This window comes from Mytilus edulis, chromosome 4 (genome assembly GCF_963676685.1).
Source record: "Mytilus edulis chromosome 4, xbMytEdul2.2, whole genome shotgun sequence".
Lineage (NCBI taxonomy): Eukaryota > Metazoa > Mollusca > Bivalvia > Mytilida > Mytilidae > Mytilus > Mytilus edulis.
Window position 1 is genome coordinate 92,530,285 of NC_092347.1, and position 17,204 is coordinate 92,547,488.

At 31.9% G+C, this 17,204-nt stretch overlaps 1 protein-coding gene across 1 annotated transcript; it reads left to right on the forward strand.

Moving 5' to 3' along the window:
- LOC139521068 (ubiquitin-like protein 7) lies at window positions 1–15,527 on the forward strand. The gene is made up of 10 exons (XM_071314319.1): window positions 1–177; window positions 3,529–3,648; window positions 6,760–6,839; window positions 7,582–7,666; window positions 7,885–7,942; window positions 9,124–9,230; window positions 13,162–13,229; window positions 13,981–14,073; window positions 14,347–14,427; window positions 15,059–15,527. The coding sequence occupies exons 1-10, from the start codon at window positions 36–38 to the stop codon at window positions 15,182–15,184; spliced, it is 960 nt and encodes a 319-aa protein (XP_071170420.1). The 5' UTR covers window positions 1–35; the 3' UTR covers window positions 15,185–15,527.
- Window positions 15,528–17,204: the final 1,677 nt, after the last annotated feature.

Consider the following 17,204-nt stretch of genomic DNA (forward strand, 5'->3'; position numbering starts at 1 on the left):
GACCGTATAATACTAAACCAGTTTACAAAACAGCAATGGCGTCCCTAAAAATTTGTAACCGAACTGTACAAGGAAAAACTGACAAAATAACACTTAATTTTGTTAATCTGAAAGGCAACTCCTTGTTTTTAAAAGAGGAAGTTTCTAAAGTCATCAACTTACCTCCCTCTGACATCGGTAATGATGAGATTTCATTGTTTTGATCACATTTCTTCACTTAAATTTTCATGCTATGCCAGCCTATGCAATAATTAAAATAAATAAATATGATAAACACGGTGCCATGCTATCTAACACGCACAATAGTAGCAATTAACTGAAACCCTGTTTGGCACAACTTCAACCACAATTCACCAAATGTGGAATAATTCCATAGTCTGGCGAAATGATTACGTGTAAATTTTATTCAAATAATTATGACATCTTGAAAGGCTATAATTTGTCCTTGTAAATATTAAACAATGTAAATATGTAAGGGACACATCTCCATTAATCCCAAAATGGATTCCACTGTACCCTCGCAGCTCTCAATGGGTGCTCTGTAAACTGTTTTTGTCCCAGGTTAGGGGTCTGGGTTGGTTTCTTCAAACTAGTTTAACCCTGCCACATTCTATATGTGCTTTTCCCAAGTCAGGAGACTGTCATTCAGTTGTTGTTTGTTGCTGTTTCTCATATTTGTATAATTTTGTTTCTTGCTTTGTACATGAATAAACAGGTCAGGAATAACCACCAATTGGTGGATTATACCTCAATTGATGTATAATCCACCAATTGACGTATAATGATATAGACCAATTGGTGTATAGTTCTTTGTTTTTCAAAGCAAATTATTCCACCAAAATGGAGCATTGTTTTCTTAAAACCATATTATGGTATTAAAACTTGTCAAACATTCCTAGTTAAGTATAGTCACATAACATATTGCATTTAATCAATAATTGTATTTGCAGTTTCTTCTATTGTTATCTTGTCAATTCTTGATTGGTAAATTAACCACTAATCACCTGTCAATGGACATCAATACTGTGTGCAGTCATGTGATCATGAGTACAACTCCACAGGTGAATGGAGCTCTTTGTTAATACCTGACTTTCATTATCAAAAGTCAATCATGGTCAAAAGTACAAATGTTTTAACAAAAGAATTGTTGCACACATGCATTCTCAAGAGATGCATCAGGCTTTGACAAAACTGAAACTTTTGGAGCACTCAATAAGGGTCATAAAATAGATTGCAAGTTGCAAAATCATGCTCCTATCTCATACAAGCATTTTATTACAAAAAACCTGCATAATACGTCAATTGGTCTATACCCATATATGTCAATTGGTGGATTATACGTCAATTGAGGTATAATCCACCAATTGGTGGTTATTCCTGACCTGATAAAAGAGGGACGAAAGATACCAGAGGGACAGTCAAAATAAGGTTGTTAGTTTTAGTTTGAATTGATTTTCATTTGATTGGCTTTTAAAGCTGACATGTGATATGAGCTTGGCTCATTGTTGAAATAGGTACAGTGACCCATTGTCTTCAATATCTGTGTCATTTGGTCTCTTTTGGAGAGTTGTCGAATACACCTTTTCGCTATTTGTCCGCCATTACTGGATATCACACAGGTTCGGGACCCTAAAATTTTGACATCATAATACTAAATATCTTAAGCCACTATGAAAAAATTGATTGTTGTATGATGACAATAGTTCAAGCAGGACAGATTTTCTGATCAGACGTGAATAGCTATAAGATTGATCATGAAGATGTATTGGTAATCATATCAAATTTTTTTATGCCCCACCTACGATAGTAGAGGGGCATTATGTTTTTGGTCTGTGCCTCCGTTCGTTCGTCCGTCTGTGCGTCTGTTCGTTTCAGGTTAAAGTTTTCGGTCAAGTTAGTTTTTGATGAAGTTAAAGTTACATCAACTTGAAACTTAGTACACATGTTCCCCATGATATGATCTTTCTAATTTTAATGTCAAATTAAAGTTTTGACCCCAATTTCACGGTCCACTAAACATAGAAAATGATACTGTGAGTGGTGCATCCGTGTACTCACAAACTTGAAATAGAAAAAGGTCGTTATTTTAATATTAAACTAGAAAATAGAATATGCAAACTCTGTAATGAGGAAATAGAAGATGAGATGCATTTTCTTCTAACATGTAAAACTCTGGATAATGTTAGAAATCCCTTTCTAAGCAAAATATATAGTAAAAATAAAAATATTTCAAAACTTGATAACAAATCTCTTTTTATTTGGCTAATGGGAAATGAAGATAAAAACATTTTGATAATAATTTGTCAGTTATTAGAGGTTTTAAATATAAACAGAAATACAATATTAAATTAGATTTCTCTATATAAAATTATGTATGATCAAATATGCATTTACATAAGTTATTTCTTTTACATTTCATAAATTATTAGTATTTACTACAAGGTGTGCTGTCCAATAAAGGGACCATAATAACATACTATTGGTCATATTGTATTATATATGTTTATTATTTACAAATTGCCTACTTCATTTTCTTTAATATTATATCAATCAACCAAATCAAAATCAATCATATTATGTACTTTGTTTAACCTATTTTGAATTTACTCTACATTATGTTTGAAAATTATATTATAATTATTCTGCTCATTCTGGGCGCCGTGATTGGCAAATAAAATATTTGTTGTTTGTTTGTTTGTACTATGGACACATTCTTGTTATTTTTATATTTAGCGAATTTGTTGTTTCAGAATTGAAATACAGGCAACTTTTTTTTAAAAGGGAAGACTAAAACCTTGTGCTTGGCTTTAAGTGTCTCAAAAAATTGGAGACAGAAGCCAGGAAAATCCTGAAAAAAAAAATTCTTTCACTGAATCCCCCCAAAATAATCAGTTAATCCCAAGTCTTTATTTGTGTAAATGTGGAATTCCTGTGGAAATAAATGCACAATCCAGATACCCTTCCATTGCTAAGTATTGAATTGATTTGTACAAGAGATTACTGATAAAGAAGGACAATTAATATCATCATTAGAATTGAGGGATTGTTTCTCATTTTGTGGAATGTGTTTAATTTGATAAGTGACAACAGGAATCGCCATAAATACAACACAACAGCAACCAGCAACACCCAATCTACCCGTAAACATTCAAAAACAAATTTATGCTAACTATGACAACTTACAAATAGCTTGAAACTGTTAGGGAAACAAAATGAGATTTAAATTTGATGAATTTCTAAGGGGTCAGTACCGGTAAGTTATTATAATCATCCTACCATTGTCATGATTGTAAAGAAAGAACATTTGGCAATAATATTGCCAGGTAAAATAATAAGGAAGATTTAAAATCAGAAATGTACTATAAACTAAAAATAATAAGGAAAGTTAAAAATTAGTATTTAGCAAACATTCTGAAAAGATCTTGGATATACATGTACATACATGTATTCATGAAATTTATGATTTTTTTTCATGAAATTTCTCATTATCTTTACATGTATGTTTGATTATATTTGTTTATTTTTCAGAATTAATTTACTGTGGTAAAAAATTACAAGACAGTGAACCACTAGAGGGTGCTGGTTTAAAAGCTGGTGCTACAGTTTTTGCTTTAAAGAAATTTTTATCCGAAAAAGATGACTCACAGGGTAACTTTTCTTTAGAACATTACATGAAATGTGTAGATTATATCACATATATATCATTGCATGCAATGTGTAGATTATATCACATATATATCATTGCATGCAATGTGTAGAATATATAATTTTATACAATAGGCCCCTTCACAGTTACTTAGGCCATTTTGGAAAGGGGACAGATTTTCATAATGGATGTTAAAATGGTCTGAAAATAATGGGAAAAAATCATTGAACAGAGCAGTTGCTTGGAAAAGTCATGCATAGGATTTCTCTAAATATCAAACTATTTTCACCTCTTTCAAAAAAAAGATTTGCCGGGGCGGCCCCCTAGGCTATTTAATATAATAAATAATTTTATGTAATATATCCATATATCATTAGTACTGTAAATTGCAAATTGATTTATTTAAGGAATGACTGTAATATTTTTTCTGTCTATGAAGAAATAACATAAAAAATGCGGTGCACACTGAATAACGCGCGTAGCAGGTTATTTAACAGTGTGCACCATATTTTTATGCAGTTAAGCTGCATTATGCGAGCGCCCTAGATTTGTGTTCTACCCAATAAATGCTGAAATACTTGCCATTGTTATTATCTAGCTCGCTACTATGTTATATATAACTAATTGAACTCTTTTTTAATACTTTTTATTCTGGATTACAAAAAATATGACCAGAAAAACCTTAAATGATCGTCGATTTATCCAAATGTTTTGAAGTTACACATAGGAAGTAGTGCTTATTAAGAATACTTGTGTAGTTCATTATGACTTGTGCTTTTAGCTAAGATGTCAAAGAACAATTGTATGAAATATTTAATCGCCGAAAATCTCTTAAGACAAGTAGTTTAGATTTCCCAAATGGCAAAAGTCGTAGGGATATTGTTTGTCATCAATACGTAGTACAATTACGTCAGTAGACTATTATATAATAAGTTCAACTGTTCACGCTGTTGGCGGCAATTTCAAATTAGAAAAAGAAATTTTCGTAGCTTTTCAATTTGGAGTCAGGTGTGCAAATTAGCGGTGGTCCGAGGTCCGCCACCTTCCACTTTTGCAAGCAGAATTTCGACTAGGATAGTTGGTTTCTAGCTACGCCCGACGTAGTCACCTTCCACTTGAAAGAAAATAAGAAATTACTTTGCAAACCTTCCATGCAAGTCACCAAAGTCTCCAATTAAACGAGCTAAAAACTTATTTTTATCATTATTATTCATGACAGCGATGTTCATTTTGTTCAACCGCTAGCTTTATACAGAAAATCGCCGACAAATATTGTATAAATTCGAGTAAAATCGTATCTGATTGACAAAAACAACATTGTAAACACATAACAATGGCGGCCGTGAAGACAAAATTTTACAATATCGGATCCGATTCCGGAAGCGGATAAGGATAATTCCGGGTTTGGCGATCATTTACAAAATAAATCAAAGCAGGTGAAAAAATAAATCTATGCATGGTAAATGAATATAAACACTAGAATTGTTAACCAAAAGATATATGTAAAAGAAAGAAAAAGCAGAAAAATATTTTATACAGAAACTCAAAATTACTTTTTGACAAATTTTAATGTAAAAATCCAATACAACGTGACAGCTGGGAACAGTATATCTAACAATATACATGTTCATGGTCACAGTCGATTTTAATTCAAATGAAAGATAGGGGGAGTCCCTGAGGTCACTGTACACCCTTCTGTTTGAGAACTTGGAAATGGTCAAGATCCTTACCCCTAAACCATATATACTCATGTATGGGACAATATAACAAATCAAATAAAATATAGAGGAAGTCCCTGTGGTCACCCCAACCCTCCTGTTTGAGAACTTGGAAACGGTTGAGATCCCCACACCAAAACAATATATATTCATGTATGGGCCAATATAACTAATTAAATGAAATATAGATGGAGTCCCTGGGGTCACCCTACCCCTCCTGTTTGAGAACTTGGAAACCAATGAGATCCCCACCCCTAAACCATATATATTCATGTATGGGACAATATAACAAATGAAATGAAATGTAGAAGAAGTCCCTAGGGTCACCCTACCCCCAGTGGCGGATCCAGAAATTTTCATAAGTGGGGGCCCGCTCCAGTCACGCTTCAGTGATTCCCTATATAAGCAACCAATTTTTTTCCCAAAAAGTGGGGGGCTGCCCCCCTAAATCCTCTGCCTACCCCTACCTGTTTGAGAACTTGAAAACCGTTGAGATCCCCACCCCTAAATTATATATATTCATATGTATGGGACAGTCAGACCTCACCTTTGATCTCTGTTGTAGTGAACATTTGTCTGATTCGTGTCTCATAACTTTTGTACTATAGAACACAAACTCAGTTTTCTTTCCAGGGAAACCAGTCCATTCATACTATTACATGTTCATACTAAGTCAACTTGAACTTCTAGCAGTCAAATAAAACCAAGGTTTATAACTACCAAGTAGAACAACTGCAATCATTGGGAACTTGTACCACTGCAGACTCACCATAAAAAAATATACATTGATATATGCATTGCTTTTGAAACCTTGATAACATATAAATTATTTGCCTTAATAAATAAATCATTAGATAAACATGAATGTATTTTATACGAATGTTTAATGTTGAGGCAACATTGCCACAGTTTTCATAATAACGGTTGGCTTGGTTTTTGGTTAACTGCCTTCAGCGCTTACAGCGCTTTGATTTATGTTATTACGAATAGACACAAAAAATATTAGTCATTTCTTATAATTAAATTCTAAATTCCTTTTAAACTGGAGTAAACCATGAAAAAATGTTGATGACGTCACGGTTACATAACAATATTATGTCTATGAGCTGATAAACTAAACAACATCAGCCAATCAGAAGACATGTTACATCCAAAATTAAATTATTGTCAAATGTTTAACGCTTTAAGTTTATTTAAATTTATAAAAGCTGTAGAATAATCTAATATAAATTTGTGTAGCTTTGTACACCTACATTTGTACATCATGTACATTTCATAATTTTTTGTTGGAAAAAGTAAAGAGGTGTAAGTAAGCTTAAGAGAACATATGATTATATTTGCAATTATTAACAGTTTCTTACCTGAATGAAATAAGTGAAAATATTTTTTTTAAAGATATGATGGCAGATGTAGATGTTAGACAGTTGACACAAACAGTTAGAGCAGCATTGGTGACACAAGACTATTCTGCTATAGTAAGTATACATGTATATTATGTCATTGTTGCATCTGTCCAGGAGCATAAAAAACTTCCTGATTATAAATTTATGTGATTTGATCAATATTTTCCACTATTTTAACACTGGTCAAGTTTAGTTTTTTTAAATAGTACACCTAATTGCAAAATTAACTATGTCACTGATTTTTCAAAAATTTTGCAGACAACTTTGGCTTGTTAAAAAAAACTGTAACTGAAAATTGAAAAATTGAAAAAGTAATGCATTCATCTCTTTAGTTATCTGAAATATTACTGTCAGATTGAACTCTTTCAATATACTTGAACAGCCAATCACTTTAAAAAAAAAAGTCAAGTCTGCTGAAAATCCATAACATTTAAATTTTCTGCCTAATATTTGTTTATGTGAACAGTCATTATATTTTTGGATTTGATTTCTAAAATTGATGTTAGAAATAGCAGACTTTTTTATCAGGATTAAGAGCTTGTGCAATGTTAGAATTTAAAAAAATGTGTCATCTGTGTTAAATAGTAATAAAAGGATATTTGAGGTATACATCAATTAGGCAGCATTTCAACAACATTTCCTTTAAAACCCAGTCTATTTGATGCAAAAAAGAGGATCATCTGTTGACAGTGCAAACTTTTTGTCATACAATGCAAGTTGCTGTTATAGTAAGACCATTAAATAGTATATAAGTACTCGGGTGTTATTTTATACAACTTTTTTGTTAAGATTGATTTAGATTTAAATTTTGTAGGTAGAAAGAATGGTGAACAACCCAGAGACACTAGAAAATGTTATTGCAGCTTCTCCAGGCTTAGAGAAAGATCCAGTAGCTATTGGTACATTATCTACTAAGTTAACTAGTGTTAATTATACTTAAATACTGCTTATTATATATATGTAAACATACATTATATATAACATTATAATTTCACGAAATGAATAATTTCTTTAAGAACCCTTTTGCTTTGGTTATATTCTATGGATATTAAATTTCTCAGGTTAAATGCATTAATTATTAAAAAGAATTATTTATCTGTATGTTTCTTTTTTACAGCTATGCTTCAAGATAGGGCTTTGTTAGCTATTTTAGCTCACCCAGGAAATATAAGACAGTAAGTTTTGTGAAATAAAATAAAAGTGTTTAACGGTTGAATGGGAGTAATGACTTTACAGTTAAGTTTTTACGCTTAAGACTTGTCAAAATCTAGTTTATCTCATGTTATTTTCATAGATATAACACAAAAAAATCATTTGTGTTTTCATGCTAGAGATTGGGCAAAATTTTGATATTAAGTATGGATTTTATATGAAAGAAGTACAGTATTGATATTTGATTATAAAGAAAATTGATAGACAGAAATTTAAAGAAAATAGGAATGGTTAGATCTTACAAAATACTATCAGAAAAATAATTGCCTCCACCATTTTCTTGCTACATAACAGAAAAGATATTATACTGTACAATCTGTTATCGTTATGTACACACAAAAAAGTTACTACCATAATATTTATAAAAGACACGAATTTAGGCATTTATTTATGAAGCCTTCTATTATAGAATTGGCATTTTTCCCCTATATATTTTTATGCCCCACCTACGATAGTAGAGGGGCATTATGTTTTCTGGTCTGTGCGTCCGTCCGTCCGTCTGTTGGTTCGTCCGTCCGTCTGTCCGTCCGTCTGTCCCGCTTCAGGTTAAAGTTTTTGGTCAAGGTAGTTTTTGATGAAGTTTAAGTCCAATCGACTTCAAACTTAGTACACATGTCCCCTATGATATGATCTTTCTAATTTTAATGCCAAATTAGAGTTTTTACCCCAATTTCACGGTCCACTGAACATGGAAAATGATATTGCGAGTGGGGCATTCGTGTACTGAGGACACATTCTTGTTTAAAGTTTCATTGAAAACTATTTGTGGTCTTTTGCAATCAAATATTGTTTTGAATAACATGACATCTTACTGCATTTTTGTCTTCATCAGGTAGAGTTGGAACCCCTCATGTTTGGTGTAACACAAAACTAATGTTTTAGTCCAATTATGGAGCATTTTACTGTACCTGTTATGTTCATGTTTAATAGCGAAATATGGTCAATACAGTCCACAGAATCAAAATATTTCATTCAAATTTAACTTATGTTTAATTTAAAAGCAAACATAAAATTCTTTGTATGAATTACCACTCTAGTGGAAGGAAAAAAAAGATATGATGATAATGCTCCTTACTTCAACAAGGAATACATTTTTTTTGTTCAATCTAATTTGCATAAATTCATTTAAAAATATATTTGCCAGAATTTTAGAGAAACATCCAGCATTTGGCCAAGCAGCAATGATGGTAGCAGCAGCTGTGTGTGAAGAAGGTTCTAAGATGGAGGCTGGTGCAGAAAGATTAGCTCCTGGTAATTGTTTTCACTTTGAGCTCACCTGACCTATTAACCTACTGTCCTGGTATCCCATACTTTCTCATTTTCTGAAATAGATAATTCCATTATCTTGCTTAAGGGCATACGATACAGTAGAGATCCCTCGTTGATTTTTTCTTAAAATTTTGATAGAAGGTCAATTTCAATGTGTACTTTTCAAATATGCAAAGAAAAAAGTACCTTCATGACTTACTTTTTGAGATAATTTGGTTCGAAATTTGCATATTTGGAAGAAAATCCCTGAAATTTCATTAATAATGACTTTTAAAGAAAGTAACAATACTTTTGAACGAAAAGTCATAACTTAACCGGGTTTTTTGTAAAATATTCCCTTGATTCATGGCATCAACATGCTGAAACAAGTATAAGGTTAAATCAAATCATCATGTTCCGGATTTTGATTGCTATATCCGAAATAAAGAAATTGACCATCTTTTGTGTCTTTTCGGAAGTGCAGAAAAAATTTTGATCGTTGATTTTTTCCTGAAATTTTGGCGGAGTGTTCTTGAAACAGTACTTGATTGATTGCAAAAGAAAAAAATTGGGGTCCATGTGCTTGTTTTTTCAATAAAAGCCATATACCTTAATTTTTTACGACGTCTGTCAGTATGGCGCTAAATTACGTAAAATTAAGTTTTAATCGCAACAACGTCGTGTAATCATTCCCGCCGTACACGAGTTCGCTGTCAAGTATATGCAGGTGTTTTTCAAAGAGTTCATACAAAAATTTATAAGATGGTTAATCAAAAAAAGGGAAAAATATTTTTGCTAAACATTTACGAAACGAAATTTGGACAGGAACCTTTTCATAATATATAAAAAGACTATAAAAGGATTCTAGCAGATTGCTTTATCAGATATACGGCAAAAAAGAAAATCTGATAGAAGTATAAAGGTGCATCTCCGTCCGACATTAGTTCTAAATTGCTTCATGTACTGTAAGGGGATAGATAACATTATTGACATGACAAAATGTGAACCAACTATACATTAAGTGAGGCGATACCATAAATTGACAACAGTACAACCTTCAACAATGACAAAACCGATACCGTATCGTCAACTTTAAAAGGTTCCGACGTACTTTGATTTTCTTTTTTTTACATTCGAAAGATAGTCATCTTTCAAATTTGAATTATAAGCAGTACTTCTTGTTTTATAATAAGAGCTGTTTTGTGCAATTTAAATCATGCCATTATTGCCTCAATCGACCGAAAATGAAGTTGTAATATACTATTTCATAGGAAGTACAGTAGCCGGTATAAGAGAATAATATTGAACGATGTCTTTATCAATAGATAAGTTGCATAACCTTTTTTACGGCTTATACGTATGAATATTGGCGTATTTGTTTGTCTAGAAGTAGAGCTATATTGAAAACACTTTGTTCGTCTGTCCGATCGTCTAACTATACGACGAGTTTTAACGTGTGTACACTTTCTTATCTGTCTGTCTGCAATTAGTATACATTTGCCGTACTTCAATTTTTATCTCTCAATACATTGAAGTACAATAGGGACATGCTTATACAAATAAGTAGATGTGGTATGATTACCAATGAGGCAAATCTCAATCAGAAACCAAATGGCTAAACGACTATAGTACATCGGACGGCCTTCAACAATGAGTAAAACCCATACTGCATAGTAAGCTATGAAAGGCCCCTACATGACAAATGCAAAACAACTCAAACGGGAAACTTACGACCTGATTTAAGTACAAAACAATGAACAAAATACAAATATGATGAACGTGATACCAAAAGACACCATTTAATTACAAGCCCTTTGACAGTTTTTCTATATACACACACAATATTATATGTTTTTAAAATATCCGAATTAAAATCGGCTATTTTTTTTTATGAACCAATTTCAAGTCTAGAACAGGATGAGACACTCTCTTTATTTATTATTTTATTTACCCACCAATGAGGGTCTCACACATGCAGTCGGTTTTGTTATTTCATTGATAGTCTGTTAAATTTGGCCTTACAATGACAAGTCTCCATAAAATTTGGAGGCTGCCAAATGCTAAACAAGAAAAGAAAAAAAAGACACAAACTTAACTATTTTAATTCTGATGTTTTTCAATTCAAGATAGTATTATTTACTTCGAATTCATTATCAATAATTGAAAATAACTGTTCTCGTCATTAAAAATATTTCACAGCTGTACAACACGCCGTAGTTATGCCTTTTGTGTATGGATTTCAACACCAAACCCGATTCGGTCACCCAACGCGCCATACATTTTGTTAAATTTTTCTCATTAATCACGGGTTCAAACGTTAAGTTTTCTCATTCTTTAAGTTTCATTAAAATAACATTTGAATGTCATAAATATGCAATTATATATTTGCCGCTGGATGTTAAGCAGCTACCAATACTCATTATTAAATATTGCAGGTAGTTTTGTTCCGAATTGTGTTATTGGTAAAATGTTTTTCAGCATGTTACAGTTTAAGCAACGAATAGTAAGATAGACCCCAATTCCTTGAAATTTTTCTTTCTCTACGTTAAGCAGATTCCGCAGGTCCATGCTGTTTTGGCAGTTATTCAGTGCCAGACTAAAAAGCTCCACAATGCTTCTTCCGTCTTTCCATGTTATACTGTCAGTACTCTATTCTGTGTCTATCACCATTTCTTCAATTTCGTCATGCAAAATTGTATTTGATTTATTGTATTTCCTTTAATCTCACTGCTTTTCGGCGGATTTCTCCACCTTTTAGAAACGGCATGACCACTTTTTTAGCAGGTACTTTTTTGAAATTCGCGCAATCGAAATTTATGACGTCAGTCCGCGAAATATGACTTCTTTTTCAAGCAAAGTCGCGAAATGTTAACGTTCTGATTAGAAACATCGCGAAATTACAACGTTCTGGTTACAAACGTCGCGAAAACAACATGAACAGTTTTGAAAAAGGTTATTATCTGCCCCTGCTACTGTATCGTATTCCCTTAAGTGCAAGTTATATCAATAAATTTTATTAAAAAACGACCTGGTAACCTTTATCTATTAAAAATGATGAAAAATTGTTGGTTTTAGAGGATTATTTTTCCATGCATCCTAGGATAATCCCATTCTGGAGTTCAGATTTGATGATCCTAGAAGATATAATTCAATCTTGGGAGACAAAAGTGTCATAAATCATAAATGGGATAGTAAAACATGTAGCGTTTATTTCCTCCTCGCAATACTTCTATAAAAAAGAAGATGTGGTATGATTGCCAATGAGACAACTCTCCACAAGAAACCAAAATGACACCAAAGTTAACAACTATAGGTCACTGTACGGCCTTTAACAATGAGCAAAGTCCATACCGCATAGTCAGCTATAAAAGGCTGTTTTTGCGCTAGTACATGTCTGTATGAGTCAGAACAAATATTATATTTTCTCAAAGTTACCCAAAAAATGCATGAACCATTATAAAACATTTCTTAAATATCAATGCACTAGTCTAAGATTTCCATATTATAACTAATAACTATTTAATTTTGTCACAAAATATAATTTTAGCGCAGTGCATTCTTTTGAATTTGCTATGGAATATATACTGATATGTAAGATTGATTAATTGAAAGTATTTTGTTGTCTCTTTAATACATTCCCCCATTTCCATTTTCAATTTTATTTGATAAGAAACCATACAAAATAACAGTGTAACTATCTGAAACAAAGGGAAAACAAATTACAATTGTTAAAACTATATAGCTATAACATGTGAAAAGTTAAATAGTTTTATGTGTACCTGAAGTGAAACCAATCTTTGTACATAGATCTGATAGTAAATTCAATACATGAGCTCAGATCACAACTTTTATTTCATTTTAAAATCATTATTATCTGCTTGCCTTTCTGTATCAAACCTAATTTTATATAGAATATTTGATTTGTTATTTCCAGGTGCCTACTCATTTGAACAAATGTCGGACGATGAAGATATGGAACCACAAAACAGACAAGGAACTTCTGTAAGTATTATATGTCCGGGAGACCAAGAAAAATCCACAAGGAATATCTGTAAGTGTTTATATGGGGAGAACCACAAAATAGACAAGAAACTTCTGTAAGTGTTTTATTTTGGGAGTCCAGAAGACCAAGAAAAATCTACATGGAATTTCAGTAAGTGTTTACATGGGGAGAACCACAATATAAACAAGGAACTTCTATATGTATTAAATGTGGGAGAACAACAAAATGACAAAATATGCAAGGAACTTAAGCAATAATATCTATGTATTTTATGTTGGGGATACCATAAAATCAAGGAGAAACTGTTTATGTGAGGAGAAGTATGTATATTGTGGCCACAAAATTAATGTAAAAATAAAAGGAAATAGTATGCAAATGCTATTAAGACATCTGCTGAAGTTTATACATATAAATAAATAACTATTTAACTAATGAAAATAATATTTGAATTCAATCAACATGTAGATTCACCATATAATAGCAAGTGATTTATACCAATATTTCTTTGTTCAGTTGCTTGGATAAAATTTGAAACATTTTTGTAAAAATCAAAGTTTGCTTACAAGTTAAGAGATCTCATAAACTGACTACTAAGGGACGTCCAACACAATGTAAGGATACAGCCAGGCAAATGTCAACCTCGTTCAAAAGGCAGGTTTTATTGCTATTTGTTTTGTTTAACAACTTGTATGACAATCACATAAGGTTTTTGTAAATAAACAGGTGACTGGCAATACTTTGTTTTAACAGGTTCCAAGATCAGCAATAACACCAGCACAGTTAGCAGCTGCCCTAGCCTCAGCAGGAGGCCCATCTCAACCAGAAGCCAGTCCGCAACCCCAGGTATTGATCTATATATGTTTTCAGATTTAAGTTTACATATGAATATCGAAATGTAGTCTTCCTATATTTGTATATATACAAAAATTGAGAGGTTTAAAAGTGCAGCAAATTATGAAGTTTTAGATTAAGGAGTTACATGTAGAAACAGTAAACCATTGGTTAAGTTTCTAAACTTTACAAATGAGACTGTTTCAGATAAATTTTATACAAAATTTGTATAAGCTTGATTGAAAGTAATGAATACACCACTAAAATATTTGTTAAATATTTCAGGGTGGACCACCTATCATCTCTAGTGATTTCTTCTCACAAGCCATTGACCAAGCACAACAAAGAACGACTGCACCATCTGATGTAAGTATATCAGATCTATACCATGTTCAGTCACACCATGACCACTTATAAACAGCAATTTGGATGAAAGTAAAAAATTTGGACTGATTTTTATGTGTTAAAAAGTATAAGTATCTGATAGAAATAAAGACTTAATGAAAAATACAAAATTTGTTCCAAATTCCCATAGATCATTATATTGTCTATGCTGATGAAAGTTTGAATTATGAATATTTTGGTTTTTATCAGGGGGAAAAAAGAAATTGTGGAAAATTTGATGTAATAATTAGATGTTTAATATATTTTGTCATTAAAAAAACCTCATCAGTGATGCTACATTCAAATTTTGTACAACAACTCAAGTATACATTAATTGTTTAGAAAATTCAGCACAAAGTTTCTGTTTTAAATTCCTCATATAGGCCCTGGCCCCTGGATTGATGTATAAAATGTCAAACCAACATTGAAATAAGGACCAATTTAATTGCAAATTCGAATTACTCTACACTATTCTTATAATGTTGTTTTTTCTTTTAAAATTCCATAGATAGAAAAATGAATTGATAACCTTTACTGTTTCTGTATTTGTATATTATTGTAATAATAGATGAAAACTACACCCTTTCAATCAGATCATATTTGTGTTTTTCAGGATCAGATACAACAGTTACGTGATATGGGTATAACTGATGAAGCTTTAGCTAGGAGAGCACTACAAGCAACAGGGGGAGATCTACAAGCAGCTCTTGATCTCATCTTTGGAGATGGACATTTTTAAAAACTGTGATATTTATAATTTATTTTGTTGGGTCATAAAACTGTTATGTTTTGGCAAAGGCACAGGAATTAAGTACAAAAAAAGCTAATCATTTTCAAAAATTATTAAAATATTTATACTCTTTTGGTACGACCAAATTAGAAACAGAAACTTGTTTTGTTAATTTTCTTTCAATAGGTTTTTTTATGGAAATCGTCCAGGAAAACATTTTATATTTGACAATTATTTCCAGGGTGTATGTAAAATGTTTGTTATTTTGTTTATTTGTGTAATATTTGCATATGTAAAGTGTTTTGGAACAGAAAATATTGTGATGTCTACTTCATTAAAATTCTATAATTTATAGCTTTATTATTTACAATAAAGGCAAAGTCCGCAACTTTAGAATTATTTTAAGGAATATCTCTCAGAATAAATAAGATGCACACCATAGAGTCAATTAAGTGTGAGATGTTTTTCATATTTATTATGAACACATCAAATCAATATCCTTCTTGAAAAAAATGAAGCCAAAATAATAAGCTATTTAATTATCTTCTTTGAAACACTTTGGAAATCATCATGTGTTTCAGGGCTGAAAATGTTTAGTTTTGTAAATGTGAATTTTTCACTTGAAAAGTCTAATAGGATGACTAAATTTGGTATATGATTTCATTGCAATGTCAATATGTCCATCAGACAGAGTAAACCAGACCTCAACTTCATTTGATGGATCAGTGATTTAAGTAAAAGTTACATGAGTAGGTCTGTTTCTCATATACTATAATGGTGAATGATTATATACAGGTGTACATGTCTGACTGGTAGGTATCATCTGTCCATGACCTAATTTTCATGGTTCATTGATCAATGTCTGTGCATTCTTGTTTTTGTGTAAAACATAGTCTATATGCGGTGTTTATATATCTCAACTTGTACGATTCGCTCGTGTATGTAACAATGTTTTAGATTTTGATGAGAGAAATTTATGTATTACTGAAAAATTATTACACCAGGGTTTTCGATATCACAAACTAGTCAAAACATTTACTAAATTTTATCATCGGTATAAAGACATCATTCGTAAATATAGCTCAACATGCAGACTTCTAATACGTTCAGGTATTTCACATCCAATTTTTTATGGTAATATTCTTTATAAAGCACAAAGGTGTCAGTATTCACCTCAGAAACTTACAAAACCTTTGAATAGACTTATTAAGAAGGGATATAATTACGATACTGTTGTCAAGTCATTAAAGATTGCATATGTTGGCGTTAATATTGAGTCACTGATAAGGTCTTTGCATCGGAACTAAACACATTTATTCTAAAAACAGTTGTTGGCATGACACGGGTTATGTTCTTCTCATATATGTTATGATGGTATGATACTAAACCCCTAACGGGAAGGATTGTGCCTGATGTTCATATGATGAAATCATAATCTTTCAGTCAGTTTAATTAAAGTCTGGAGCTGGCATGTCAGTTAACTGCTAGTAGTCTGTTGTTATTTATGTATTATTGTCATTTTGTTTATTTTCTTTGGTTACATCTTCTGACATCAGACTCGGACTTCTCTTGAACTGAATTTTAATGTGCGTATTGTTATACGTTTACTTTTCTACATTGGTTAGAGGTATAGGGGGAGGGTTGAGATCTCACAAACATGTTTAACCCCGCCGCATTTTTGCGCCTGTCCCAAGTCAGGAGCCTCTGGCCTTTGTTAGTCTTGTATTATTTTCATTTTAGTTTCTTGTGTACAATTTGGAAATTAGTATGGTGTTCATTATCACTGGACTAGTATATATTTGTTTAGGGGCCAGCTGAAGGACACCTCCGGGTGCGGGAATTTCTCGCTACATTGAAGACCTGTTGGTGACCCTCTGCTGTTGTTTTTTATTTGGTCGGGTTGTTGTCTCTTTGACACATTCCCCATTTTCATTCTCAATTTTATAGAGAAAAACTAAAAACACAAAAAAATATCAGCAATACTTGATCAACTAAAAATAAAAGATTAAAAGTCATGAGTTATATTCTA

Bases quoted from the DNA above. Each gene is read 5' to 3' on its own strand.
- LOC139521068 (XM_071314319.1), top strand. From the start codon at position 36: ATGGCGTCCCTAAAAATTTGTAACCGAACTGTACAAGGAAAAACTGAC. The intron at 3,649-6,759 runs GTAACTTTTCTT...TTTTTTTTAAAG, and splicing joins CGAAAAAGATGACTCACAGG to ATATGATGGCAGATGTAGAT. The intron at 9,231-13,161 runs GTAATTGTTTTC...TGTTATTTCCAG, and splicing joins TGCAGAAAGATTAGCTCCTG to GTGCCTACTCATTTGAACAA.